The 26864-nt window shown below is 42.8% G+C and overlaps 1 protein-coding gene across 2 annotated transcripts in view; it reads left to right on the top strand.

The window, feature by feature from the left end:
* LYST (lysosomal trafficking regulator) overlaps positions 1-26864 on the top strand; it is a 606044-nt gene that overhangs the window by 33751 nt on the left and 545429 nt on the right. For both annotated transcript variants that reach the window (XM_053711082.1, XM_053711081.1), the window contains exon 2: positions 5929-6127. In XM_053711082.1, coding sequence (XP_053567057.1) covers positions 5936-6127 — 192 coding nt within the window. In that variant the 5' untranslated portion in view covers positions 5929-5935. The remainder of the gene's footprint in view (positions 1-5928; positions 6128-26864) is intronic.

Here is a 26864-nt window from a genome sequence, read left to right as displayed (position 1 = left end):
ACATCTCTGGAGGGCTCAAAAGGCTTCAAAGTCGTTTTTGAGGGAGGTAAAAAGCCACAGTAGAGCTGTGGCAGTTGTTGTGACTTTTTGAAAAAACGTTTTTGTCTGTTATTATTCTGTTTTGGGTATTAAGGGGTTAATCATCCATTTGCAAGTGGGTACAATGCTCTGCTAACTTGTTACATACACTGTAAAAATTTTGTTAGTGTAACTGCCTTTTTTCACTGTTATTTCAAATTTTGACAAAATTTGTGTTTCTTAAAGGTGCAGTAACGTTTTTTATATTGCTTGTAAACTTGTTTAAAGTGTTTTCCAAGCTTGCTAGTCTCATTGCTAGTCTGTTTAAACATGTCTGACACAGAGGAAACTACTTGTTCATTATGTTTGAAAGCCATGGTGGAGCCCCATAGGAGAATGTGCACTAAATGTATTGATTTCACCTTAAACAGTAAAGATCAGTCTTTAAATGTAAAAGAAATATCACCAGAAGATTCTGACGGGGAAGTTATGCCGACTAACTCTCCCCATGGGTCAGACCCTTTGACTCCCGCCCAAGGGACTCCCGCTCAAATGGCGCCAAGTACATCTAGGGCGCCCGCTCAGGGGATGCACGCTAATATGGCGCCAATTACATCAGGGACGCCCATAGCGATTACCTTGCAGGACATGGCTGCAATCATGAATAATACCCTGTCAGAGGTATTATCCAGGTTGCCTGAATTAAGAGGCAAGCGCGATTTCTCTGGGGTTAGGAGAAATACAGAGCGCGCAGATGCTGTAAGGGCCATGTCTGATACTGCGTCACAATATGCAGATCATGAGGACGGAGAGCTTCAGTCTGTGGGTGACATCTCTGATTCGGGGAAACCTGATTCAGAGATTTCTAATTTTAAATTTAAGCTTGAGAACCTCCGTGTGTTGCTTGGGGAGGTATTAGCTGCTCTGAATGACTGTAACACAGTTGCAGTACCAGAGAAATTGTGTAGGCTGGATAAATACTATGCGGTGCCAGTGTGTACTGATGTTTTTCCTATACCTAAAAGGCTTACAGAAATTATTAGCAAGGAGTGGGATAGACCGGGTGTGCCTTTTTCCCCACCTCCTATATTTAGAAAAATGTTTCCAATAGACGCCACTACACGGGACTTATGGCAGACGGTCCCTAAGGTGGAGGGAGCAGTTTCTACTTTAGCAAAGTGTACTACTATCCCGGTTGAGGACAGTTGTGCTTTTTCAGATCCAATGGATAAAAAATTGGAGGGTTACCTCAAGAAAATGTTTATTCAACAAGGTTTTATTTTACAGCCCCTTGCATGCATTGCGCCTGTCACGGCCGCGGCGGCATTCTGGTTTGAGGCCCTGGAAGAGGCCATCCATACAGCTCCATTGACTGAAATTATTGACAAGCTTAGAACACTTAAGCTAGCTAACTCATTTGTTTCTGATGCCATTGTTCATTTGACTAAACTAACGGCTAAGAATTCCGGATTCACCATCCAAGCGCGTAGGGCGCTATGGCTTAAATCCTGGTCAGCTGACGTGACTTTGAAGTCTAAATTACTCAACATTCCTTTCAAGGGACAGACCTTATTCGGGCCTGGTTTGAAGGAAATTATTGCTGACACTACTGGAGGTAAGGGTCACACCCTTTCTCAGGACAGGGCCAAAGCAAAGGCCAAACAGTCTAATTTTCGTGCCTTTCGAAATTTCAAGGCAGGTGCAGCATCAACTTCCTCTGCTTCAAAACAAGAGGGAACTTTTGCTCAATCTAAGCAGGCCTGGAAACCTAACCAGTCCTGGAACAAAGGCAAGCAGGCCAGAAAGCCTGCTGCTGCCTCTAAGACAGCATGAAGGAACGGCCCTCTATCCGGCGACGGATCTAGTAGGGGGCAGACTTTCTCTCTTCGCCCAGGCGTGGGCAAGAGATGTTCAGGATCCGTGGGCGTTGGAGATCATATCTCAGGGATATCTTCTGGACTTCAAAGCTTCCCCTCCACAAGGGAGATTTCATCTTTCAAGGCTATCTGCAAATTAGATGAAGAAAGAGGCATTCCTACGCTGTGTGCAAGACCTCCTAGTTATGGGAGTGATCCATCCAGTTCCGCGGACGGAACAAGGACAGGGTTTTTATTCGAATCTGTTTGTGTTTCCCAAAAAAGAGGGAACCTTCAGACCAATTTTGGATCTAAAGATCTTAAACAAATTCCTCAGAGTTCCATCTTTCAAAATGGAAACTATTCGGACCATCCTACCCATGATCCAAGAAGGTCAGTACATGACCACAGTGGACTTAAAGGATGCCTACCTTCACATACCGATTCACAAAGATCATCATCGGTTTCTAAGGTTTGCCTTTCTAGACAGGCATTACCAATTTGTAGCTCTTCCCTTCGGGTTGGCTACAGCCCCGAGAATCTTTACAAAGGTTCTGGGCTCACTTCTGGCGGTTCTAAGACCGCGAGGCATAGCGGTAGCTCCGTATCTAGACGACATCCTGATACAGGCGTCAAGCTTTCAAGTTGCCAAGTCTCATACAGAGATAGTTCTGGCATTCCTGAGGTTGCACGGGTGGAAAGTGAACGAGGAAAAGAGTTCTCTATCCCCACTCACAAGAGTCTCCTTCTTAGGGACTCTTATAGATTCTGTAGAAATGAAAATTTACCTGACGGAGTCCAGGTTATCAAAACTTCTAAATGCTTGCCGTGTTCTTCACTCCATTCCACGCCCTTCGGTAGCTCAGTGTATGGAGGTAATCGGCTTAATGGTAGCGGCAATGGACATAGTGCCATTTGCACGCCTTCATCTCAGACTGCTGCAATTATGCATGCTGAGTCAGTGGAATTGGGATTACACAGATTTGTCCCCTCTGCTAAATCTGGATCAAGAGACCAGAAATTCTCTTCTCTGGTGGTTGTCTCGGGTACACCTGTCCAAGGGTATGACCTTTCGCAGGCCAGATTGGACAATTGTAACAACAGATGCCAGCCTTCTAGGTTGGGGTGCAGTCTGGAACTCCCTGAAGGCACAGGGATCGTGGACTCAGGAGGAGAAACTCCTTCCAAATAAATATTCTGGAGTTAAGAGCGATATTCAATGCTCTTCTGGCTTGGCCTCAGTTAGCAACACTGAGGTTCATCAGATTTCAGTCGGACAACATCACGACTGTGGCTTACCTCAACCATCAAGGGGGAACCAGGAGTTCCCTAGCGATGTTAGAAGTCTCAAAAATAATTCGCTGGGCAGAGTACCACTCTTGCCACCTGTCAGCAATCCATATCCCAGGCGTGGAGAACTGGGAGGCGGGATTTTCTAAGTCGTCAGACTTTCCATCCGGGGGAGTGGGAACTCCATCCGGAGGTGTTTGCTCAATTGATTCATCGTTGGGGCAAACCAGAGTTGGATCTCATGGCGTCTCGCCAGAACGCCAAGCTTCCTTGTTACGGATCCAGGTCCAGGGACCCAGAAGCAACGCTGATAGATGCTCTAGCAGCGACTTGGTTCTTCAACCTGGCTTATGTGTTTCCACCGTTTCCTCTGCTCCCTCGACTGATTGCCAAAATCAAACAGGAGAGAGCATCAGTGATTCTGATAGCGCCTGCGTGGCCACGCAGGACTTGGTATGCATACCTAGTGGACATGTCATCCTTTCCACCATGGACTCTGCCTCTAAGACAGGACCTTCTGATACAAGGTCCTTTCAATCATCCAAATCTAATTTCTCTGAGACTGACTGCATGGAGATTGAACGCTTGATTCTATCAAAGCGTGGCTTCTCCAAGTCAGTCATTGATACTTTAATACAGGCACGAAAGTCTGTTACCAGGAAAATCTACCACAAGATATGGAGTAAAAATCTTTATTGGTGTGAATCCAAGAATTACTCATGGAGTAAGGTTAGGATTCCTAGAATATTGTCCTTTCTCCAAGAGGGCTTTTGCAAAGGATTATCAGCTAGTTCCTTAAAGGGACAGATTTCTGCTCTGTCTATTCTTTTGCACAAGCGTCTGGCAGAGGTTCCAGACGTCCAGGCATTTTGCCAGGCTTTGGTTAGAATTAAGCCTGTGTTTAAACCTGTTGCTCCCCCGTGGAGCTTAAACTTGGTTCTTAAGGTTCTTCAAGGAGTTCCGTTTGAACCCCTTCATTCCATTGATATTAAACTTTTATCTTGGAAAGTTCTATTTTTGATGGCTATTTCCTCGGCTCGGAGAGTCTCTGAGCTATCTGCCTTACAATGTGATTCTCCTTATCTGATTTTTCATGCAGATAAGGTAGTTCTGCGTACCAAACCTGGGTTTTTACCTAAGGTGGTTTCTAACAAGAATATCAATCAAGAGATTGTTGTTCCATCATTGTGTCCTAATCCTTCTTCAAAGAAGGAACGTCTTTTACATAATCTGGACGTAGTCCGTGCCTTGAAGTTTTACTTACAAGCTACTAAGGATTTTCGTCAAACATCTTCCCTGTTTGTCGTTCACTCTGGACAGAGGAGAGGTCAAAAAGCTTCGGCAACCTCTCTTTCCTTTTGGCTTCGGAGCGTAATACGCCTAGCCTATGAGACTGCTAGACAGCAGCCCCCTGAAAGGATTACAGCTCATTCTACTAGAGCTGTGGCTTCCACCAGGGCCTTTAAAAATGAGGCCTCTGTTGAACAGATTTGCAAGGCCGCGACTTGGTCTTCGCTTCACACCTTTTCCAAATTTTACAAATTTCATACTTTTGCTTCTTCGGAGGCTGTTTTTGGGAGAAAGGTTCTTCAGGCAGTGGTTCCTTCCGCTTAATCCTGCCTTGTCCCTCCCATCATCCGTGTACTTTAGCTTTGGTATTGGTATCCCACAAGTAATGGATGATCCGTGGACTGGATACACTTAACAAGAGAAAACATAATTTATGCTTACCTGATAAATTTATTTCTCTTGTAGTGTATCCAGTCCATGGCCCGCCCTGTCCTTTTAAGGCAGGTCTAAATTTTAATTAAACTACAGTCACCACTGCACCCTATGGTTTCTCCTTTCTCTGTTTTCGGTCGAATGACTGGATATGACAGTTAGGGGAGGAGCTATATAGCAGCTCTGCTGTGGGTGATCCTCATGCAACTTCCTGTTGGGAAGGAGAATATCCCACAAGTAATGGATGATCCGTGGACTGGATACACTACAAGAGAAATAAATTTATCAGGTAAGCATAAATTATGTTTTTCCTTTTTTTTTTTTTAGCATTTAAACAAAAAATAAAAAAATAATTGCATGAAGCAGTTTTTAAGGGTTAAAGTAGGCGGGTGTGGGGTGTTAGTAAAAAATGGGCACTGAAAAGTGCCTTTACATTGCGGCCTTTGGGGAAATGTGTGTTCCCTGTAAATATATATGTATATGCTTATATACATATATATTTGTGTTAGAATGTGTATATATACACATATAAACACATAAATATATATTCATATACATATATATATGTTTAAATCTGCTGCACGACTTACCCCCTTTGCTGCACTAGGTTCCCATTGGAGCCTATGGAAGTGCGCTCTATTGAGCACAAAGCTTTGCGTTTGCATTGCTGGCCACATCAAATACCAGCGCAGAATTGCGTGCGCTGGAATTACGAGTGGAGCGCAAATATTGCGTAATCTGGCCCTTGATTATTACAATCTCATTCTGTTTAATATCACTTTAACCTAATATCCTTCCAGTAATTAAAGGGACATTTTGCTGTAACAAATTAGAGCGTGCAGTTTTTGCAGATAGAGCATACCATTTTAAAAAAGTCTCCAATCTATTTCTATCAAATTTATTTTGTTTTCTTGGTATTCTGTGTTGAGAAGATGTAAACTAGATTTGCTCTGGCATATCTAATATATGCACATACATAAACATATATTTAAATCTTGGATTTTATATTTCGTGCTAAATGACATATTGACTCTTTTCACAGCAGAATCATGAACAGCTCATGCAATTCATTAGCTCGGGAATTCTTAACCGATGTCAATACATTGTGTAATGCGGGAGCTCAGGGAGCAGAATCCAGGGATGAAGAAGAGGAGGAAAGCCATATGGCCGAGCTTGGGGAATACCTCATCAAAGGACGGGGGTTTATGCTGCTTAGCACGTTGAATACCATTGTTGATCAGGTAAGAGAATGTGAAGATAGTATTTTTAATGTTTTATTAACAAAGGACAGAACTCTAGTGCCTTATAAATAAGATTATATAAGGTTTCTTAAAATATATCAGAGACAAAATTAGCTAAATAATATTTAATTTAATCATTATTTATATGAAATATTTAATTTAATATAAATTTAACTTATAACACATCTAACAAATCAGATCCAGCTGAAGCATTTTTTTTATATAAGCTTTATTAGATTAAAACAAAAAGCATTACATTTCTTATAGAATCCTATTTGTGAAGTGTTCTTTTCTTTGTAATAAACTTTATTAGATGTTAAACAAAAAATACATTACATTTATTATAGAATCGTATTTGTGAAGTGTTCTTTTCTTTGTAATAAACTTTATTAGATGTTAAACAAAAAATACATTACATTTATTATAGAATCGTATTTGTGAAGTGTTCTTTTCTTTGTAATAAACTTTATTAGATGTTAAACAAAAAATACATTACATTTCTTATAGAATCGTATTTGTGAAGTGTTCTCTTTTTAACAGATGCAACAACATACTGATTTAAAATTCCAGTTCATCTGTATCACAATTGTATTTTACAGTAGATATATAAATGTATTCTGTTTTGACATTTTTAAGAGTATTTCTTATTGCTTATTTTTTAATTTTGGTTCTTAACGGGTTTAAGGTTCTCTTTTAAATGATGCATTTCAAGAGACATGAAACTCACATATATAATTCAGATAGAGCATGCATTTTTAAACAACATTCCAGTGTACTTCTACTGTCTAATTTGTTTCACTCTCCTTGTATCATTTGTTGAAGGAGCAGCAATGCACTTTTGGGAGCTAGCTGAACACACTGAGTGAGCCAATGACAAGTAGTATATATGTGCAGCTAGCTCCTAGTAGTGTATTACTGCTCCTAAACCTACCTAGGTAAGCTTTTCAACAAAGGATGCAAAGCGAGAAAAGCAAATTAGGTAATAAGGAAATTGAAAAGGTGTTGAAAATGGCATGTTCTATCTTAAAGTGACATGAAACCGAAACATTTTTTTATGATTTAGGTAGAACATGCCATTTTAATCAACATTCCAGTTTACTTCAATTATCAATTTTTGTTTTATTCTTTTGGTATCATTTGTTGAAGGAGGAGCAATGCACTACTGGTTTTGAATTGAATACGTGGATGAGCCAATGACAATTGGTATATTTATGCAGCCATTAGTCAGCTGCTAGAACCTAGGTTTTTTGCTGCTCCTGCGCTTACCTAGATAAAACTTTCAGCAAAGGATAACAAGAGAAGGAAGCAAATTAAACAATAGAAGTAATTGAAAAGTTGATATACTTTGTCTAAATCACGAATGTCTAATTATGACTTTACTCTCCCTTTAATCAGTTACTTTTGTGTTTGATATTTACATCCAGTTAGTGTATTTTCTTTATATATGATTATATAAAACGACAAATAAATAAAACTGAGACTTGCATTACAAATGCTGGAAGAAATACAAGTCATATTTAATACAAAAGTTAGAAAAATCAAACATCCCTCTACGCACCCTTACGCCCTGGAAATCCAGAAGTACTGACCTTTAATCTCAGCTCTGTAAAGTCCTGGAAACAAAGGCTATCCCCTGCTCTTTCAATCTATGCTGACTTGAGGGTACAAAATGTAATTACATTTTTAAAAATGTAATAAGCGCACACTTTGTGCATGCTGGGAGTTTCTAGGTTTTTATATCAGGTCATCAAAAGGCCTAGAGACCCTCTTAAAATTAAAGCCCCTATAAAGGTTTTAATAGCCATTTGATCACCTAGTGTAAATAAATGTGCCTTTTCTTGTGTAGAATCTCATGGTAGCCCCTATGTGCAAATCAAAGTTGTATTAATATACAGAAATGCCCTTATTTATGTTAGGATAAGCACATCATCTTATGATAATATGAGTTTAAAACACACACTTTTTTGTTTGTAACCTTGCTTATTAACATTTTAAAAATCATGCCTTTCTCACACTTTTGGAGATTGAATTCATAGAATGAAAGGGGAATTGGTTAGACTTTTATGATTAGAGGGACTGCTCGCTTTTGCTATAGCTAGACCAATGAATCTAGCCACTACTTCTGCTTCTGCATATACTTGTATTTATGTGGTTGTATTCTCAGTATACCCCTTGTATGTATATATGAATTAGAATAAATTAAATGTCATAAAGAAGGCTGTGTCACAGAGTAAAAGTAACTTGGCTATTTCTATCAATGTGGGATTTTGCAATTCCAATCTGGGAGCCGAGATTTCTTCTGTTATGTGTGATCAGTCCACGGGTCATCATTACTTCTGGGATATAACTCCTCCCCAACAGGAAATGCAAGAGGATTCACCCAGCAGAGCTGCACATAGCTCCTCCCCTCTACGTCAGTCCCAGTCATTCTCTTGCACCCAACGACTAGATAGGATGTGTGAGAGGACTATGGTGATTATACTTAGTTTTTATGACTTCAATCAAAAGTTTGTTATTTTACAATAGCACCGGAGCGTGTTATTACTTCTCTGGCAGAGTTTGAGGAAGAATCTGCCAGAGTTTTTTACTATGATTTTAACCGGAGTTGTTAAGATCATATTGCTGTTCTCGGCCATCTGAGGGAGGTAAAGGCTTCAGATCAGGGGACAGCGGGCAGATGAATCTGCATTGAGGTATGTAGCAGTTTTTATTTTCTGAATGGAATTGATGAGAAAATCCTGCCATACCGTTAAAATGACATGTATGTATACACTTCAGTATTCTGGGGATGGTATTTCACCGGAACTACTCTGTTAAAGGTCACTAATCCTTTTAATAACTATTTATCATGTTAAACGTTTTTGCTGGAATGTAGAATCGTTTACATTGCTGAGGTACTGTGTGAATAAATATTTGGGCATTTTTTTCCACTTGGCAGCCTTTTTTTGCTTTTATTTGTGACAGTTTCGTTTCTCTTCACTGCTGTGTGGGAGAGGGAGGGGCCGTTTTTGGCGCTCTTGGCTACGCATCAAAAAATTCCAGTCAGTTACTTTTATATTTCCTGCATGATCCGGTTCATCTCTGACAGATCTCAGGGGTCTTCAAACTTCTTTGAAGGGAGGTAAATTCTCTCAGCAGAGCTGTGAGAATTCTTATAGTGACTGTGAATAAAAACGTTGCTTTGTATTTTTTATGTCAAATTTATATTATTGTTATTTTACTAATGGGAACAAACCTTTGCTAAAAGTTGTGTTGTTTTAAAGTTTGATGCTATAACTGTTTTTCAGTTCATTATTTCAACTGTCATTTAATCGTTTAGTACCTCTTTGAGGCACAGTACGTTTTTGCTAAAAAAGATTATAACCAAGTTGTAAGTTTTTTTGCTAGTGTGTTAAACATGTCTGACTCAGAGGAAGATATCTGTGTCATTTGTTCCAATGCCAAGGTGGAGCCCAATAGAAATTTATGTACTAACTGTATTGATGCTACTTTAAATAAAAGTCAATCTGTACAATGTGAACAAATTTCACCAAACAGCGAGGGGAGAGTTATGCCGACTAACTCGCCTCACGCGGCAGTACCTGCATCTCCCGCCCGGGAGGTGCGTGATATTATGGCGCCTAGTACATCTGGGCGGCCATTACAGATAACATTACAAGATATGGCTACTGTTATGACTGAAGTTTTGTCTAAATTACCAGAACTAAGAGGCAAGCGTGATCACTCTGGGGTGAGAACAGAGTGCGCTGACAATACTAGGGCCATGTCTGATACTGCGTCACAGCTCGCAGAGCAGGAGGACGGAGAGCTTCATTCTGTGGGTGACGGTTCTGATCCAAACAGATTGGATTCAGATATTTCAATTTTTAAATTTAAATTGGAAAACCTCCGTGTATTACTAGGGGAGGTCTTAGCAGCTCTTAATGATTGTAACACCGTTGCAATACCAGAGAAACTGTGTAGGTTGGATAAATACTTTGCGGTACCCCGGCGAGTACTGACGTTTTTCCTATACCTAAGAGACTAACTGAAATTGTTACTAAGGAGTGGGATAGACCCGGTGTGCCGTTCTCACCCCCTCCAATATTTAGAAAGATGTTTCCAATAGACGCCACCACTCGGGACTTATGGCAAACGGTCCCTAAGGTGGAAGGGAGCAGTTTCTACTTTAGCTAAGCGTACCACTATCCCCGGTGGAGGATAGCTGTGCTTTTTCAGATCCAATGGATAAAAAATTAGAGGGTTACCTTAAGAAAATGTTTGTTCAACAAGGTTTTATATTGCAACCCCTTGCATGTATCGCGCCGATTACGGGCTGCGGCAGCATTTTGGATTGAGTCTCTGGAAGAGAACCTTAGTTCATCTACGCTAGACGACATTACGGACAGGCTTAGAGTCCTTAAACTAGCTAATTCTTTCATTTCGGAGGCCGTAGTACATTTAACCAAACTTACGGCTAAGAACTCAGGATTCGCCATACAGGCACGTAGGGCGCTGTGGCTAAAATCCTGGTCAGCCGATGTTACTTCTAAGTCCAAATTACTTAAATATACCTTTCAAGGGGCAGTCTTTATTTGGGCCCGGTTTGAAAGAAATTATCGCTGACATTACAGGAGGTAAGGGCCACGCCCTACCTCAAGACAAAGCCAAAGCTAAGGCTAGACAGTCTAATTTTCGTCCCTTTCGGAATTTCAAAACAGGAGCAGCATCAACCTCCACTGCACCAAAACAGGAGGGAGCTGTTGCTCGTTACAGGCAAGGCTGGAAGCCTAACCAGTCCTGGAACAAGAGCAAGCAGGCCAGGAAACCTGCTGCTGCCCCAAAGACAGCATGAATCGAGAGCCCCCGATCCGGGACCGGATCTAGTGGGGGGCAGACTTTCTCTCTTCGCCCAGGCCTGGGCAAGAGATGTTCAGGATCCCTGGGCACTAGAGATCATATCTCAGGGATACCTTCTAGACTTCAAATTATCTCCCCCAAGAGGGAGATTTCATCTGTCAAGGTTGTCAACAAACCAGATAAAGAAAGAGGCGTTTCTACGCTGTGTACAAGATCTGTTATTAATGGGAGTGATCCATCCGGTTCCGCGGTCGGAACAAGGACAAGGGTTCTACTCAAACCTGTTTGTGGTTTCCCAAAAAAGAGGGAACTTTCAGGCCAATCTTAGATTTAAAGATTCTAAACAAATTCCTAAGAGTTCCATCCTTCAAAATGGAAACTATTCGGACAATCTTACCCATGATCCAAAAGGGTCAGTACATGACCACAGTGGATTTAAAAGATGCTTACCTTCACATACCGATCCACAAAGATCATCACCGGTATCTAAGGTTTGCCTTCTTAGACAGGCACTACCAGTTTGTAGCTCTTCCATTCGGATTGGCTACGGCTCCAAGAATCTTCACAAAGGTTCTGGGTGCCCCTTCTGGCGGTACTAAGACCGCGAGGGATTTCGGTAGCTCCGTACCTAGACGACATTCTAATACAAGCTTCAAGCTTTCAGACTGCCAAGTCTCATACAGAGTTAGTTCTGGCATTTCTAAGGTCGCGATGGATGGAAAGTGAACGAAAAGAAGAGTTCTCTTTTTCCTCTCACAAGAGTTCCATTCTTGGGGACTCTTATAGATTCTGTAGAAATGAAGATTTACCTGACAGAAGACAGGTTAACAAAGCTTCAAAATGCATGCCGTGTCCCTTCATTCCATTCAACACCCGTCAGTAGCTCAATGCATGGAGGTGATCGGCTTAATGGTAGCGGCAATGGACATAGTACCTTTTGCACGCCTACACCTCAGACCGCTGCAATTGTGCATGCTAAGTCAGTGGAATGGGGATTACTCAGATTTGTCCCCTACTCTGAATCTGAATCAAGAGACCAGAAATTCTCTTCTATGGTGGCTTTATCGGCCACACCTGTCCAGGGGGATGCCATTCAGCAGGCCAGACTGGACAATTGTAACAACAGACGCCAGCCTACTAGGTTGGGGCGCTGTCTGGAATTCTCTGAAGGCTCAGGGACTATGGAATCAGGAGGAGAGTCTCCTTCCAATAAACATTCTGGAATTGAGAGCAGTTCTCAATGCCCTTCTGGCTTGGCCCCAATTAACAACTCGGGGGTTCATCAGGTTTCAGTCGGACAACATCACGACTGTAGCTTACATCAACCATCAGGGAGGGACAAGAAGCTCCCTAGCAATGATGGAAGTATCAAAGATAATTCGCTGGGCAGAGTCTCACTCTTGCCACCTGTCAGCAATCCACATCCCGGGAGTGGAGAACTGGGAGGCGGATTTCTTGAGTCGCCAGACTTTTCATCCGGGGGAGTGGGAACTTCATCCGGAGGTCTTTGCCCAAATACTTCGACGTTGGGGCAAACCAGAGATAGATCTCATGGCGTCTCGCCAGAACGCCAAACTTCCTCACTACGGGTCCAGATCCAGGGATCCGGGAGCGGTTCTGATAGATGCTTTGGCCAGCACCTTGGAACTTCGGGATGGCTTATGTGTTTCCACCCTTCCCGCTGCTTCCTCGATTGATTGCCAAAATCAAACAGGAGAGAGCATCAGTGATTCTAATAGCGCCTGCATGGCCACGCAGGACTTGGTATGCAGATCTAGTGGACATGTCATCCTGTCCGCCTTGGTCTCTACCTCTAAGACAGGACCTTCTGATACAGGGTCCATTCAAACATCAAAATCTAACCTCTCTGAAGCTGACTGCTTGGAAATTGAACGCTTGATTTTATCAAAACGTGGTTTTTCTGAGTCGGTTATTGATACCCTGATACAGGCTAGGAAGCCTGTTACCAGAAGGATTTACCATAAAATATGGCGTAAATACCTATACTGGTGCGAATCCAAAGGTTACTCCTGGAGTAAGATTAGGATCGCTAGGATATTGTCTTTTCTACAAGAAGGTTTAGAAAAGGGTTTATCAGCTAGTTCATTAAAGGGACAGATTTCAGCTCTGTCCATCTTGCTACACAGGCGTCTGTCAGAAAATCCAGACGTCCAGGCCTTTTGTCAGGCTTTAGCTAGGATCAAGCCTGTGTTTAAAGCTGTTGCTCCGCCATGGAGTTTAAACTTAGTTCTTAACGTTTTTACAAGGTGTTCCGTTTGAACCCCTTCATTCCATTGATATAAAAATTGTTATCTTGGAAAGTTCTGTTTTTAATGGCTATTTCCTCGGCTCGAAGAGTCTCTGAGTTATCAGCCTTACATTGTGATTCTCCTTATCTGATTTTTCACTCAGACAAGGTAGTTCTGCGTACTAAACCTGGGTTCTTACCTAAGGTAGTCACTAACAGGAATATCAATCAAGAGATTGTTGTTCCATCCTTGTGTCCAAATCCTTCTTCAAAGAAGGAACGGTCTTCTACACAATCTGGATGTAGTTCGTGCCCTCAAGTTCTACTTGCAGGCAACTAAAGATTTTCGCCAAACTTCTTCCCTGTTTGTCGTTTATTCTGGACAGAGGAGAGGTCAAAAAGCTTCTGCTACCTCTCTCTCTTTTTGGCTTCGTAGCATAATACGTTTAGCCTATGAGACTGCTGGACAGCAGCCTCCTGATAGAATTACAGCCCACTCCACTAGAGCTGTGGCTTCCACTTGGGCCTTTAAGAATGAGGCCTCTGTTGAACAGATTTGCAAGGCTGCAACTTGGTCTTCGCTTCATACTTTTTCCAAATTTTACAAATTTGACACTTTTGCTTCTTCGGAGGCTATTTTTGGGAGAAAGGTTCTTCAGGCAGTGGTTCCTTCTGTATAATGAGCCTGCCTATCCCTCCCGTCATCCGTGTACTTTTGCTTTGGTATTGGTATCCCAGAAGTAATGATGCCCCGTGGACTGATCACACATAACCCAATAAAACATAATTTATGCTTACCTGATAAATTCCTTTCTTCTGTTGTGTTATCTGTCCACGGCCCGCCCTGTTTTAAGGCAGGTAAATATTTTTTAAATTATACTCCAGTCACCACTTCACCCTTGGTTACTCCTTTCTCGTTGATTCTTGGTCGAATGACTGGGACTGACGTAGAGGGGAGGAGCTATGTGCAGCTCTGCTGGGTGAATCCTCTTGCATTTCCTGTTGGGGAGGAGTTATATCCCAGAAGTAATGATGACCCGTGGTACTGATCACACAACAGAAGAAAGGAATTTATCAGGTAAGCATAAATTATGTTTTTCTTCATAAATGGAAGAGTCCACAGCTGCATTCATTACTTTTGGGAAATTCAGAACCTGGCCACTAGGTGGAGGCAAAGACACCCCAGCCAAAGGCTTAAATACCCCTCCCACTTCCCTCATCCCCCAGTCATTCTTTGCCTTTCGTCCCAGGAGGTTGGCAGAGAAGTGTCAGAAGTATTTCAATAGTCTCTTATGGAGGGTAGCATGGATGAAAGTTAGAGTCCAGAGATGCAGGCAGAGTCTCTCTGCAAAACCATCCCGACTCATATTAACAGCTCCACAAGCAATCAGCATTGACGAGTTTTGCTGCCTGTTTCTCCTCTCAAGTCCATGGCCGAGGCGATGCTAGTATCTGTCGCAATTGAAGGGCAGTGTTCCCGTTCCACGGCGTAGATTCCGGTAAAATTGTTTCATTTTCTTTTAATATGATTGCCTTGTATTACAAATGTTTTCCCGAGAGGCTACCACCTTGCAGGACTAACTATAACTCAGGGTCTCAGTGAGGCTCCTTTTGTATCTTGGAATCAAGGGGTTAATATCTCCTGTGGGGGTTTATTTAACAGGTTTTTTTTTATCTTGTTTGTTATGCGATTCGACCTGCTTATGTGTGGTGTTACTACCCTACCACCACCTCTTACTACACATTCAGGTAACCCAGATTTTGCTTATACTTCTCTGGAAGGTGACTTGTTCCCCCCAGGGGTTATGGCACGTTTTCGCATTTCCATTATTATGGTGCTGGCGCATCTGCAGTTACCAGAAGTGTGCTTACGATATTGTACTTGTTCCATTGACCGGGCTCTTCAGGCATGGGATGGCCCTGCTCAGCTATTGGGGGGAACGACTGTCCCTGAGGCTTCAGGGGGTCAACCTTTGGGGTCGGGATCGTCTTCTGCTCCGGCGAGGGTATGCTGTATCTTTCGTTATAGACTGGCGGGCCTTCGTGTCCTTTTGGAGGCACATTCTGGCATTGTTGGAGGAAATTCTCAGTCTTCTACTTCAAACGGCTTGCAGAATTAGCTATATGAGGATGAAGTAATCTTCTTATAGCCTTGTTTATTGAGTATCCTTTCCAGTCCTGAGCTGGAAGAACATTATCCGGTCCTATGGGTGTGTCTGCTCTTCTTTGGCAAATAACCTAAGGGTTAGCTTTTATTTTAATCTGGTTAGAATGATTTTTTATTTGAGCTCATGTTTATGTATTTCCTTTAGGAACTTTTCTGGAATCTATACTCGCGATTTCTGATCGCACAGTTTACTTCTACGGAAGTTTGTTGGACGTGAGGACATGCTAGTCCTATGTTTAAAAAAAAAAAAGAAAAGAAAAAAGTTTTCTGTTTATTCCCTATCTCTGGGGATGACTGTTTGCGGCCTTGACAGTATCGACCCTGAGCTTAAGGCTGGTCCTGATTGGGCTCGGACCCTTCTGTCTTGCGGCCTATTTCAGACAAGTAGCGCCTGTTCTGCCTGGCTGGTCCGGTTGAGGCGCAGAGTGTTTCACATTATTATTTGTGTTATTCCTTGTTTTCCTTTTACAAGTTCACGAAACGTGGGTGTTAGCCCCTCTAGCTGGTCGACTGGGATTCGGTGAAGTTCCGCTGCAACACACTCTGTTTTCCATTATTTTGTTGGGAATTGGAGTGTTTTACTTCCCGTGTGGGTTGGAAGTGGAGGACTCAGGGCCTTGTTGCCGCTCGCTCTGACGGTTTTGCCTTTCAGGGGCTCCTTGGATTTGTCCTTTTTGGACTTTTGAAGCTCTCTTTCCCTTGGGTCGAGATTTCTGGGGCCTTGTCCATTTCTCCTTAGTGGTTTTTAAAACGCCTTATGGGAGGGCCGTGTGGTTTTTCCTTATTCGGGTGTTTGTTTCCCTTTCAGGAACGTTAGACTATGTCTCCTTCTCTGAGCTTCGCTTGGGTTTTTGTTCTACCAAGGTTTGAGATGCTCTGCATTCTTTTTCCTTGGATGTGGTCCTCTGGTTGCGTTCTCTGAGGAGATATGGAGACTTGCCTTTGTTCTTGCTCTTCAAGTGACTTTGCTCCTCGAGGTTCTCCCTTGGTTTTGAGAGTCTTGGCGTGCCTCTGTCGTGCTTCAACTCCTTTTTTGGAGTGTTTTGACTCTTGTAGGGGGTTTTCTCTTCCTTTTGGGTTGAGATTTGTGAGTGAGTCTTGTTCTCGATCTCCGGGTTAGTCCGTTTATTCCCCGGTGAGGTCTGATTTTTCAGACAGGGTATTTGTGTTCCTTGGGGTGTTGTTTGTTTTAAACATTTCTGGGGCTCTGGCCTATAGTTTTGTTTGGGTTCTTTCTGGAAGTCCGGAGACTTATGATCCTGTGGCTGTTTAGTTTTTCCCAGGGAAACATAAGCTATGGCCTAAGGAGATGACTAGTTGAGCCTGCTAGCGGTTTGTAAGGTTCTGGGAGCTCTCAGATGCGCTACTTATGACTTGCCTTGTCCTTTGAAAAATGTATATTCCCCTCGTGGGTAGTTCTTTCTGTGTTCTTCGGGGCATCTGGATGTCTTTCATTTGGCTTTTGTTTTTCTCAGACTTGGCTCATGCCTTCTGAGATGCGCACTGTTCTTATATGTGCCCTCCCCTTTGGGGGGGCTGTTTGGTCCTTCTTATGAAGGGGGGCTCCTCTCTCCGGAGGGTTGTTGGTCCTGTCCTGTTGCAGGAAGTTGGAACAGGTATTTTTTATCCTGTAAGGGTGAGCAGTTTGCTGTCTGGGAGCCTTGTGCTGTTCCTTCTGTGGAGATTGGAATCTCCGTGTTGAGACTGTCAGTTATAATGAGTTACTCATAGGAATCTTCTGCATTTTCGATGGTCATCTCCTATGGGTTTTCTTTGGCAGTACCTATTTGAGGGAGCTCTTGGGTTAGCACCCGAGTTCTGTTGGGGTGACCGCGTTTCACCCCATTCCGTCCTTCCCTAGGGTTTGGTGTATTGGGGTTTGGGGTCCTTTTTGTTCCCCTGTTTTTCAGACCTGCATGTTGCTTGGGCTGGTCCGGTGTGGAGCAGGATCTGAGATATGTGGTCGTCCTTGGGCCTTTTAAGGTTCGGTGAGCCTTCTTGAGGTTTTGTGCCTTCTCTATGTTCAAGATATTTTAGAAGGACTGATGGCTTTCTGATAGCCTGTGATGTGCCCACTGTTTAGTGGATGTTTAGCAGTTTGGCAATTAGGATTTCATTTCTCTTTTCAGCTGCTCTTACTTGCTGGCAAGTATTCTTTTTTGGAGTCATCCTGGTATGACTGTAGCATGTGGGTTGCCTCAAGTGTTCACCTCATCTGCACGTGTTCGATCTGTGAATATTTCAATATTCTGAGTTATCTGTGACTTGAGGACTCTGTCTTCAGTTGTCTTTTAAATGTGGTTGCATTGTTTTTAGGAGAAGTTTCTTCTCAGTCTCTGTTCCCGGTCTTAACCTTGTGGTTTTTGCATATTCCGGGGTATGACCTGCTGGTTTGTTTTAGTGGTTAGCTTTGCGGCTTCACTACCTGAAGGCTGAGAGTTTGGCATACCCACTCTGAGTGCTGTGTTTTCTCATTGCCTGCCTGTTTCTCAAGACTGTTACGGGTCTCTGTGAGCTTGGCTTGGTTCTCGGGGTTCCTTTTTTCTTTTGGAAACGGTTGCACTTTATTTGGGGTCCCTTTGGGGATCCTTGATTTTTTTCTTTTCACGTTTTTTCCCTTTTTTGGCAGTTTTGGTTGCTTGATCCCTTCCTATAGTAACGGGTGGACGTTTGGGGACAGACTGCTGGGCTGGTTGGCTCAGTCGAGTCCTTACTGCGGTCTCTAGCAAGGTTTTATGGACTATCTGCGGGTCAGTGTCCTTGGGGCCTTTTTCCTTTTTCTAAGCTTTATTGGCTAAGGCTGAAGCGTTTTTTTTAGGGTAGGGCTTGTGGGCCCTGGTGCCCTCAGAATGGGCTGCCTTTTGTACCCTCCCCGTTTTGCATTCAATGTCCTCTATAGCTTGGGTATTGTTTTCCCAAAAGTAATGAATGCAGCTGTGGACTTTTTCCATTTATGAAGAAAAAGCATAAATTATGCTTACCTGATCATTTTCTTTTCTTCAGATGGAAAGAGTACAGCTCCCCGCCCGTGTTTTCCTATGTGGCATCTGTTATTTTTATTCTTCTGGCACATTTTCACCCTGATATTTCTTCTACTGTTCCTTGTTCCTCGGCAGAATGACTGGGGGATGAGGGAAGTGGGAGGGGTATTTAAGCCTTTGGCTGAGATGTCTTTGCCTCCTCCTGGTGGCCAGGTTCTGAATTTCTTAGAAGTAATGAATGCAGCTGTGGACTCTTTCCATCTTAAGAAAAGAAAATTATCAGGGTAAGCATAATTTGTTTTTTTAACCTTGTCTTTTTTGTAGTGTATGTAATTTATCTATAGTTAGTTGTTTGTGTTCAACCACAAACGTAGACAAGATCAGTCTTATTTTGATTTCACATGTGAATCCTATATTCCTCTTAACCACATTTTTTTTTTCTATGTAATTCTCTACTTGACTATTTCTATCTACAGACATGTCACGTAAATGAAAGTGAAAACTGTTTTCTGACTATAATTTAATTTCTTATCAGCCTTTCAGTCTCCAAATGACCTAACTGATTAGTTTACAAACAATCAATTTCCTCTATTGTATTATTTGACTCTTTTAAAAAGAGGTCACTTTTCCGTAAAAAAATCGCTAGGCAAAAGCAAATGACCTCATTTGCAACAGGTTATTGCAAGGGATATGCAAGTAAAAATTAAACTTTCATGATTTAAATAGAGCCTATAATTAAAACAAAAGCCCTGACAGTTCTCAAATTACCTCTTCCTCACAGGTGGTTGATTAAAATCGCCCCCTGACTGATCTAATGGGGATAATTGACAAGCCTAGTGCGAGATCAGGGGGACCGAATTGCACATTCAATGGAGCAATAATAAATAAGAGCTGCATTTGCTGCAGTTTGTGATCCCGGGTGGACAGGTTTACTACCTGTGAACATTATGTCCATACAATAATAAATATTGTGTCCTTTTCCAAAGACTGCTTACCTAGGTAAGCTTAATAGCAACTATATGTATAACATTGTTACAACTATTGTTGTAAACACTGCAGCCAAATAATGCTCACCACAGCTTCTTATTTTTTTATTGTGGCCATTTATGTTCCATATATGATCATTGATGCAAATTTTCAAGCACAATTACTACAGTAAGTCCCAAATTATACTTTCATGATTAGAATATAACATGAAATGTTTAAACAACTCTTCAATTTACTTCTTTTATCAAATTTGCTTCTTTTTTTTTTTTGGTATCCTTTTTTGAAGAGTAAACCTAGGTAGGTTTATAGGAGTTTAGGAGTCTTCAGCATTCTAAGTCAGCAGTGTTTGCAGCATTTTTTTTCTAGCAATGAAATACTGCTGCCCAGGGGTTTAACTAGACCTCACTGGGCCCCTGGGTAAAGGCTGTTGCTGGGCCCCCCATTTCAACACCTGTCTTTCTGACAGTTTGCAGTTAGCAAAAACGTTATAGAGATGTCCATTCAGCAGTTTCATTCATTGCCATATGCGTAAGTAGGAAACTGTTTTCGGATCTTAGTGTGTTTCATTTGCACGATAGGCTATTCTGCTCCAAACAGAGCCCAATACAGAAAACAGCCTCCTACTTACACATTTGGCGTATATGAAACTAGAAATTAAACCAGCAGCCACCTAAGAGAAGAACTTCTTCTCTGAAACCATGAGTCATCGTTCCATCTTTGTTATTCTGCGCTAGAGACTTTGCGCTTGTGCAGCCTTCCTGTATAAATATATAAATAATTAAACAGGTTTTCCTCTATACTAACATGATGACCGCCATCTTGGAAACCCTTCCACTACATTTTAAAGGCAAATCCATGCATTTTCCTGTAACTGAAAGGTCCATTTCTTTCCTGTAACTGGAAGGTCCATTTGAGAGTCCAAAGATCTCCAAACCCCAAGAGCTCTATAAAAGCCCTCCCAGAGGTATGGTTTATAAATTATTTTTTCACTTCATAGGTAGTTTTTTCAGAAACACTCTAATTGGTCGCCGGGACTTGTCTTTTGCCACCTTTTATATATCTACAAGATACACCTATTCCATAATAAATTCATTATCTATAATTCACACAGGAACTAACACCCTCTAGTTGTGAAAAACTGTCAAATGAATTCCGATAAGAGGCTGCCTTCAAGGTCTTATGAAATTTGCATATGGGGCCTACCTAGGTTTAGCTTTCAACAAATACCAAGAGAACAAAGAAAATTTAGTGGACAAGTGTGTATTTGTAAGTATGATTTTATTAACATTTAGACACTCATTTAGCTATGTTTTGGGCACTTTTTATAGTTATTTATATATTTGCTAATATATGGCTCCTGGGACTGTTCCTTTTCACTATTCCCTTGCTGTTAGCACGAGGCAGCTTTTTTTGGCACACTTACACCTAGTTTTAGAGTTTGGCGGTTTAGCCGTCAAAAGCAGCGTTAAGGGGTCCTAACGCTTGCTTTTTACAGCCCGCTGGTATTTAGAGTCATCCAGGAAAGGTTTTTAACGCTCACTTCCCTACCGCGACTCCAGGCTACCGCAGATCCCCTTACGCCAATTGTGTATCCTAACTTTTCTATGGGATCTGCCTAACGCCGGTATTTGGAGTCTTGGAAAAAGGTAAGCGGTAGAGCCTCTTACCGACCAAGACTCCTACCGACAAAAAAAGTCAGTAGTTATGAGCTTTATGGGCTAACGCCAGAATATAAAGCTCCTAACTACTGTGCTATAAAGTACACTAACACCTATAAACTACCTATGTACCCCCTAAAACCGAGGCTCCCCCATATCGCCGCGCCACTATAATAAAAATTTTTAACCCCTAATCTGCCGACCGGCTACACCGCCGCCACCTACAATTATACCTATGAACCCCTAATCTGCTGCCCCTTAACATCGCCGACACCTATTTTATATTTCTCTTGTAAGGTGTATCCAGTCCACGGATTCATCTTTTACTTGTGGATATTCTCCTTGCTACAAGGAAGTGGCAAAGAGAGCACACAGCAGAGCTGTCCATATAGCTCCCCCTCTAGCTCCACCCCCTAGTCATTCTCTTTGCCGGCTCTAAGCAATTAGGGTCCCTCTCGGAAGGGGTAAAGTGAATGTGGTGTTAGATTTGTAGTTTTTGTTCTACAAGCAAAAGTTTGTTATATTAAATGTACCCGGGTGTGTACTATTTACTCTCCAGGCAGAAAAGAGATGAAGATATCTGCAGAGAGGAAGATGATTATTAGCATGTTGTAACTAAATCCACTGCTGTTCCCAACACAGGACTGAGGAGTACAAGAAAACTTCAGTTGGGGGAAACGGTTTGCAGGTTTAGGCTGCAATAAGGTATGTTCAGTCATTTAATTTCTAGACTGTGATAATGCTAGAAAAGGACTGATAAGATCCCCGTGAAGAAGGGGTAAGCTTTATTCAGAGACCAAGTATGGAATTACAAGCTTGCATAACAGGGCTAATTTATGCTGGGTTGACACTATTTTATGGAAGTTGACACTTTTTTATGGCAAACTGTTTTTTACTTATAAAGATCGTTTTTTGAGACTCTTAGAAGGTTCCCTTTGGGTTTCTTTCAGCGCGTTTGTTACCCACATGGCTAATATTATAACTCTTAGAGTGTTTCTTTAGGCCTCACAGCACCGGAGTAAGGTGGGAGGGGCCTAATTTTGGCGCCTCAGATGCGCAAGTTAGATTGACTAGATCTTCAGGCTGTGCTCACATGTGGCTCCTGCTACAGTTTGAGGACCATAAGAAGCTTTTCTCCCCATAATTCTGACTCCTAAGGGAAGGTAGGGCTACAGGCAGAGCTGTGGCACAGGTGCTAAATTTGTTTTAAACCGTCTGTTAGCTTACTATTGATCCGGTTTGGGCATTAAGGGGTTAATCGATTTTTTTTGCTAGTTGTGCAATCTTACCAATGCTTTAGGTACATACTGTGAAAAATTCAGAAAAGTTTGGGTGCATTTTTCACTGTTTTGGAAAATTGTGTGCCTTTTTTATTTCTTAAAGGCACAGTAACTTTTTTTGCAAAGTGTGTTTTTTGCTTGATTAATGAGATTTCTAAGCCTGTTTGTCTTTTACTACTAGTCTGTTAAACATGTCTGTCACCAAGGAAAATCTTGTTCAATGTGTTTTAGAAGCCATGGTGGAACCCCCTCAAAATGTGTCCCACGGTGTACCGATATGTCTATACATTTTAAAGGACCATATTGTTGCACTTAAAAATGTGGCCCAAGATGATTCTCAGACAGAAGGTAATGAGGTTAGCACCGTTGAACCTCTCCCATAGTTCACAACCAGTTACGCCCACTCAAGCGACGCCTAGTACCTCTAGCGCGTCTAACTCTTTTACCTTACATGATTTGGCGGCAGTTATGGATAATACCCTCTCAGTATTTTTTATCTAAGCTGCCTGTGTTACCTGCAAAGCGCGATAGCTCTGTTTTTTATGATTATGAGCATTCTGACGCTTTAGTAGCCGTATCCGATATACACTCACAACGCTCTGAAATGGGGGGCGAGGGATGTGCTGTCTGAGGGAGAAATTCGATTCGGGAAAGGTTGCTCCTCAGACAGACTCAGATACGTTGGCTTTTAAATTTAAACTAGAACACCCTCCGCTTATTTCTCAGGGAGGTATTAGTACTCTGGATGACTTGTGACCCTTTGGTGGTTCCAGAGAAATTGTGTAAAATGGACAAGTACCTAGAAGTTCCTGTTTACACTGATGTGTTCCTGGTCCCTAAGAGGATTGCGGATATAGTAACTAGGGAGTGGGATAGACCAGGTATTCCGTTTGTTCCCCCTCCTGTTTTTAAGAAAATGTTCCCCATATCTGACACCATGCGGGACTCGTGGCAGATGGTTCCCTAAGGTGGAGGGGGCTGTTTCTTCACTTGCTAAACGCACAACCATACCAATTAAAGAAGAGGACAGTTGTGCTTTTAAAGACCCTATGGATAAAAGTTTAGAGGGTTTACTTAAGAAAATTTTTGTTCATCAAGGTGTTTCTTCTCCAACCTATTGCCTGCATTGTTCCTGTAACTACTGCAGCTGCTTTCTGGTTCGAGGTGCTGGAAGATGCGCTCCAGACGGGAGACCTCATATGAGGATATTATGGACAGAATTAAGGCTCTTAAGCTGGCTATTCTTTATCACAGGATGCCGCTTTCCAACTAGCTAAGTTAGCGGCAAAGAATTCAGGTTTCGCCATTCTGGCGCGCAGGGCGGCTATGGCTCAAGTCCTGGTCGGCCGATGTGTCATCAAAATCCAAACTGCTGAACATCCCTTTCAAAAGAAGGACCCTTTTCGGGCCTGATTTGAAAGAGATTATCTCAGGAAATCACTGGGGGATAAAGGCCATGCGCTCCCTCTAGGGACAAGTCCTTTAAGAAAAAGAACAAACAAAATAATTTTCGTTCATCCTCCCTGCTGCAAAGCAAGAGGGGTAACACTTCACAACCCAGAGCAGCCTGGGAAACCTTACCAGGGCTGGAACCAAGGGTAAGACAGGCCAAGAAGCCTGCAGCTGCCTCCAAGACAGCATGAAAGGGTAGCCCCCGATCCGGGGACCGGATCTAGTAGGGGGCAGACTCTCTCTCTCTCTTCGCTCAGGCCTGGGCCAAGAGACGTAAACGATCCCTGGTCCTTAGAGATTGTATCCCAGGGATATCTTCTAGAATTCAAGGACTCCCCTCCAAGGGGGAAGGTTCCATATTTCTCGTCTGTCTACAGGACACGACAAAGAAAGAGGCGTTCTTCACGCTGTGTAGAAGGACCTACATACAATGGGGTAGTGATCCACCCAGTTCCAATTGCGGAACAACGGGCTGGGGTTTTTACTCAAACTTGTTTGTGGTTCCCAAAAAAGAAGGAACTTTCAGACCAATCCTGGATCTCAACATTCTAAACAATTCCTCAGAGTCCCATCATTCAAGATGGAGACCATTCGGGACAATCTTACCAATGATCCAGGAGGGTCAATAAATGACTAATGTGGATCTAAGATGCATATCTACACATTCCAATATACAAAGATCATCACCCAGTTTCTCAGGTTTGCCTTTCTGGAGAAGGCATTTTTCAGTTTGTGGCTCCCCTTCGGTTGGGCCACTGCTCCAGAATTTTCACAAAGGTGCTAGGGTCCCATCCTGGGCGGTGCTAAGACCCGCGGGGCAGTAGCAGTTGGCGGCCTTATCTAGACGACCACTTAATTCAGGCGTCAACTTTCCAAAGAGCCAAGTCTCACACGGAAATCGTAGTGGCCTTTCTGAGGTCGCACGGGTGGAAGGTGAACATCAAAAAGAGTTCACGTCTCCCCCCCTCACAAGAGTTCCCTTCCTAGGAACCTAATGGACTCGGTAAGAAATGAAAATATTTCTGATGGAGGGTCAGAAGAGTTAAAAACTCTAACTACTTGCCGAGCTCTTCATTCCATTCCTCGGCCCGTCTGTATCTCAGTGCATGGGAACAATCGGACTAATGGTAGCCGGCAATGGACATAGTCCCTTTTGCACGGATACACCTCAGACCACTGTAACTATGCATGCTCAACAGTGGAATGGGGATTATGCAGATTTGTCCCTCAAATACAGTTGGACCAGGGGACCAGAGATTCTCTTCTCTGGTGGTTGTCTCAGGATCACCTGTCTCAGGGAATGTGTTTCCGCAGACCAGAGTGGATCATTGTAATGACCGACGCCAGTCTGTTGGGCTGGGGTGCTGTCTGGGGACTCCCTGAAAGCTCAGGGCTTATGGTCTCGGGGAAGAAGCTCTTCTCCCGATAAACATTCTGGAACTGAGGGCGATATTCAATGCTCTTCAGGCATGGCCTCAGCTAGCTGCGGCAAATTCATCAGATTTCAGTCGGACAACATCACGACTGTAGCTTACATCCAACCATCAAGGGGAACAAGGAGTCCCCTAGCAATGATGGAAGTAACCCAAAATAATCAGGGTGGGCGGAAGATCACTCTTGCCACCTCTCAGCAATTCACATCCCAGGAGAAGACAACTGGTGAAGCGGATTTTATAAGTCGTCAGACTTTTCATCCGGGGGAGTGGGGTAACTCCACCCGGAGGTATTTGCCCAGCTGACTCAGCTATGGGGCACTCCAGAATGGATCTGATGGCGTCCCGTCAGAATGCCAAACTTCCTCTTTACGGGTCCAGGTCCCGGGGATCCCAGCCGGTGTTGATAGATGCTCTAGCAGCGCCTTGGTCCTTCAATCTGGCCTAAGTGTTTCCACACCGTTTCCTCTCCTTCCTCGTCTGGTTGCCAGAATCAAGCAGGAGAGGGTGTCAGTGATTCTGATGAGCACCTGCGTGGCCACGGCAGGACTTGGTATGCAGACCTAGTGGACATGTCATCCTTTCCACCATGGACTCTGCCAATGAGGCAGGACCTTCTACTTCAAGGTCCTTTCAAACATCCAAATCTAATTTCTCTGCGTCTGACTGCTTGAAGATTGAACGCCTAATTCTATCTAAGCGTGGTTTCTCTGAGTCGGTTATTCGATACCCTGATTCAGGCTATGAAAGCCTGGGGGGGTCACCAGGAAAATCTACCATAAGATTTGGCGAAAATATCTTTTGTTGCTGCGAATCCAGGGTTACTCATGGAGTAAGATTAGGATTCCCAGGATATTGTCTTTTCTTCAAGATGGATTGGAGAAAGGATTGTCAGCTAGTTCCTTAAAAGGACAGATATCTGCTTTGTCTATTCTTTTACACAAACGTCTTGGCGGAGGTACCAGATGTTAAAGCGTTTACTCAGGCTTTAGTCAGGAATCAAGCCTGTTGGTTTATAGACCTGTAGCTCCGCCATGGAGTCTGAATTTTAGTTCTTTCAGTTCTGCAAGGGGTTCCGTTTGAACCTTTACATTCCATAGATATTAAGCTTTTATCTTGGAAAGTTTTGTTTTTGGTAGCTATCTCTTCTGCGCGAAGAGTTTCAGAGTTTATCTGCTTTACAGTGGTCACTCACCTTACTTGGTTGTTCCATGCAGATAAGGTAGTTTTGCGTATCATCATACCTGGTTTTCTTCCTAAGGTTGTGTCTAATAAGATTATTAAACAGGAAATTGTTGTTCCATCTCTGTGTCCTAATCCTTTGTCAAAGAAAGGAACGTCTGTTACACAATCTGGATGGTGGTTGGTGCTTTAAAAGTTCTATTTACAAGCAACTAAGGATTTCAGGACTAACAACTTATTTGTTTGTTATCTATTCTGGTAAGAGGAGAGGTCAAAAGGCGACCGCTACCTCTCTTCCTTTTGGCTGAAAAGGGGGGGGGCAATCATCCGTTTGGCCTATGAGACTGCTGGCCATCAGCCTCCTGAAAACAATTACTGCTCATTCTACCAGAGCAGTGGCTTCCACATGGGCTTTTAAAATGAGGCTTCTGTTGAACAGATTTGTAAGGCAGCACTTGGTCTTCGCTGCATACTTTTTCCAAATTTTCCAAATTCGATACTTTTGCTTCT

Source organism: Bombina bombina, chromosome 4 (genome assembly GCF_027579735.1).
Source record: "Bombina bombina isolate aBomBom1 chromosome 4, aBomBom1.pri, whole genome shotgun sequence".
NCBI lineage: Eukaryota > Metazoa > Chordata > Amphibia > Anura > Bombinatoridae > Bombina > Bombina bombina.
This window is presented reverse-complemented; position numbering and strand designations above follow the sequence as displayed.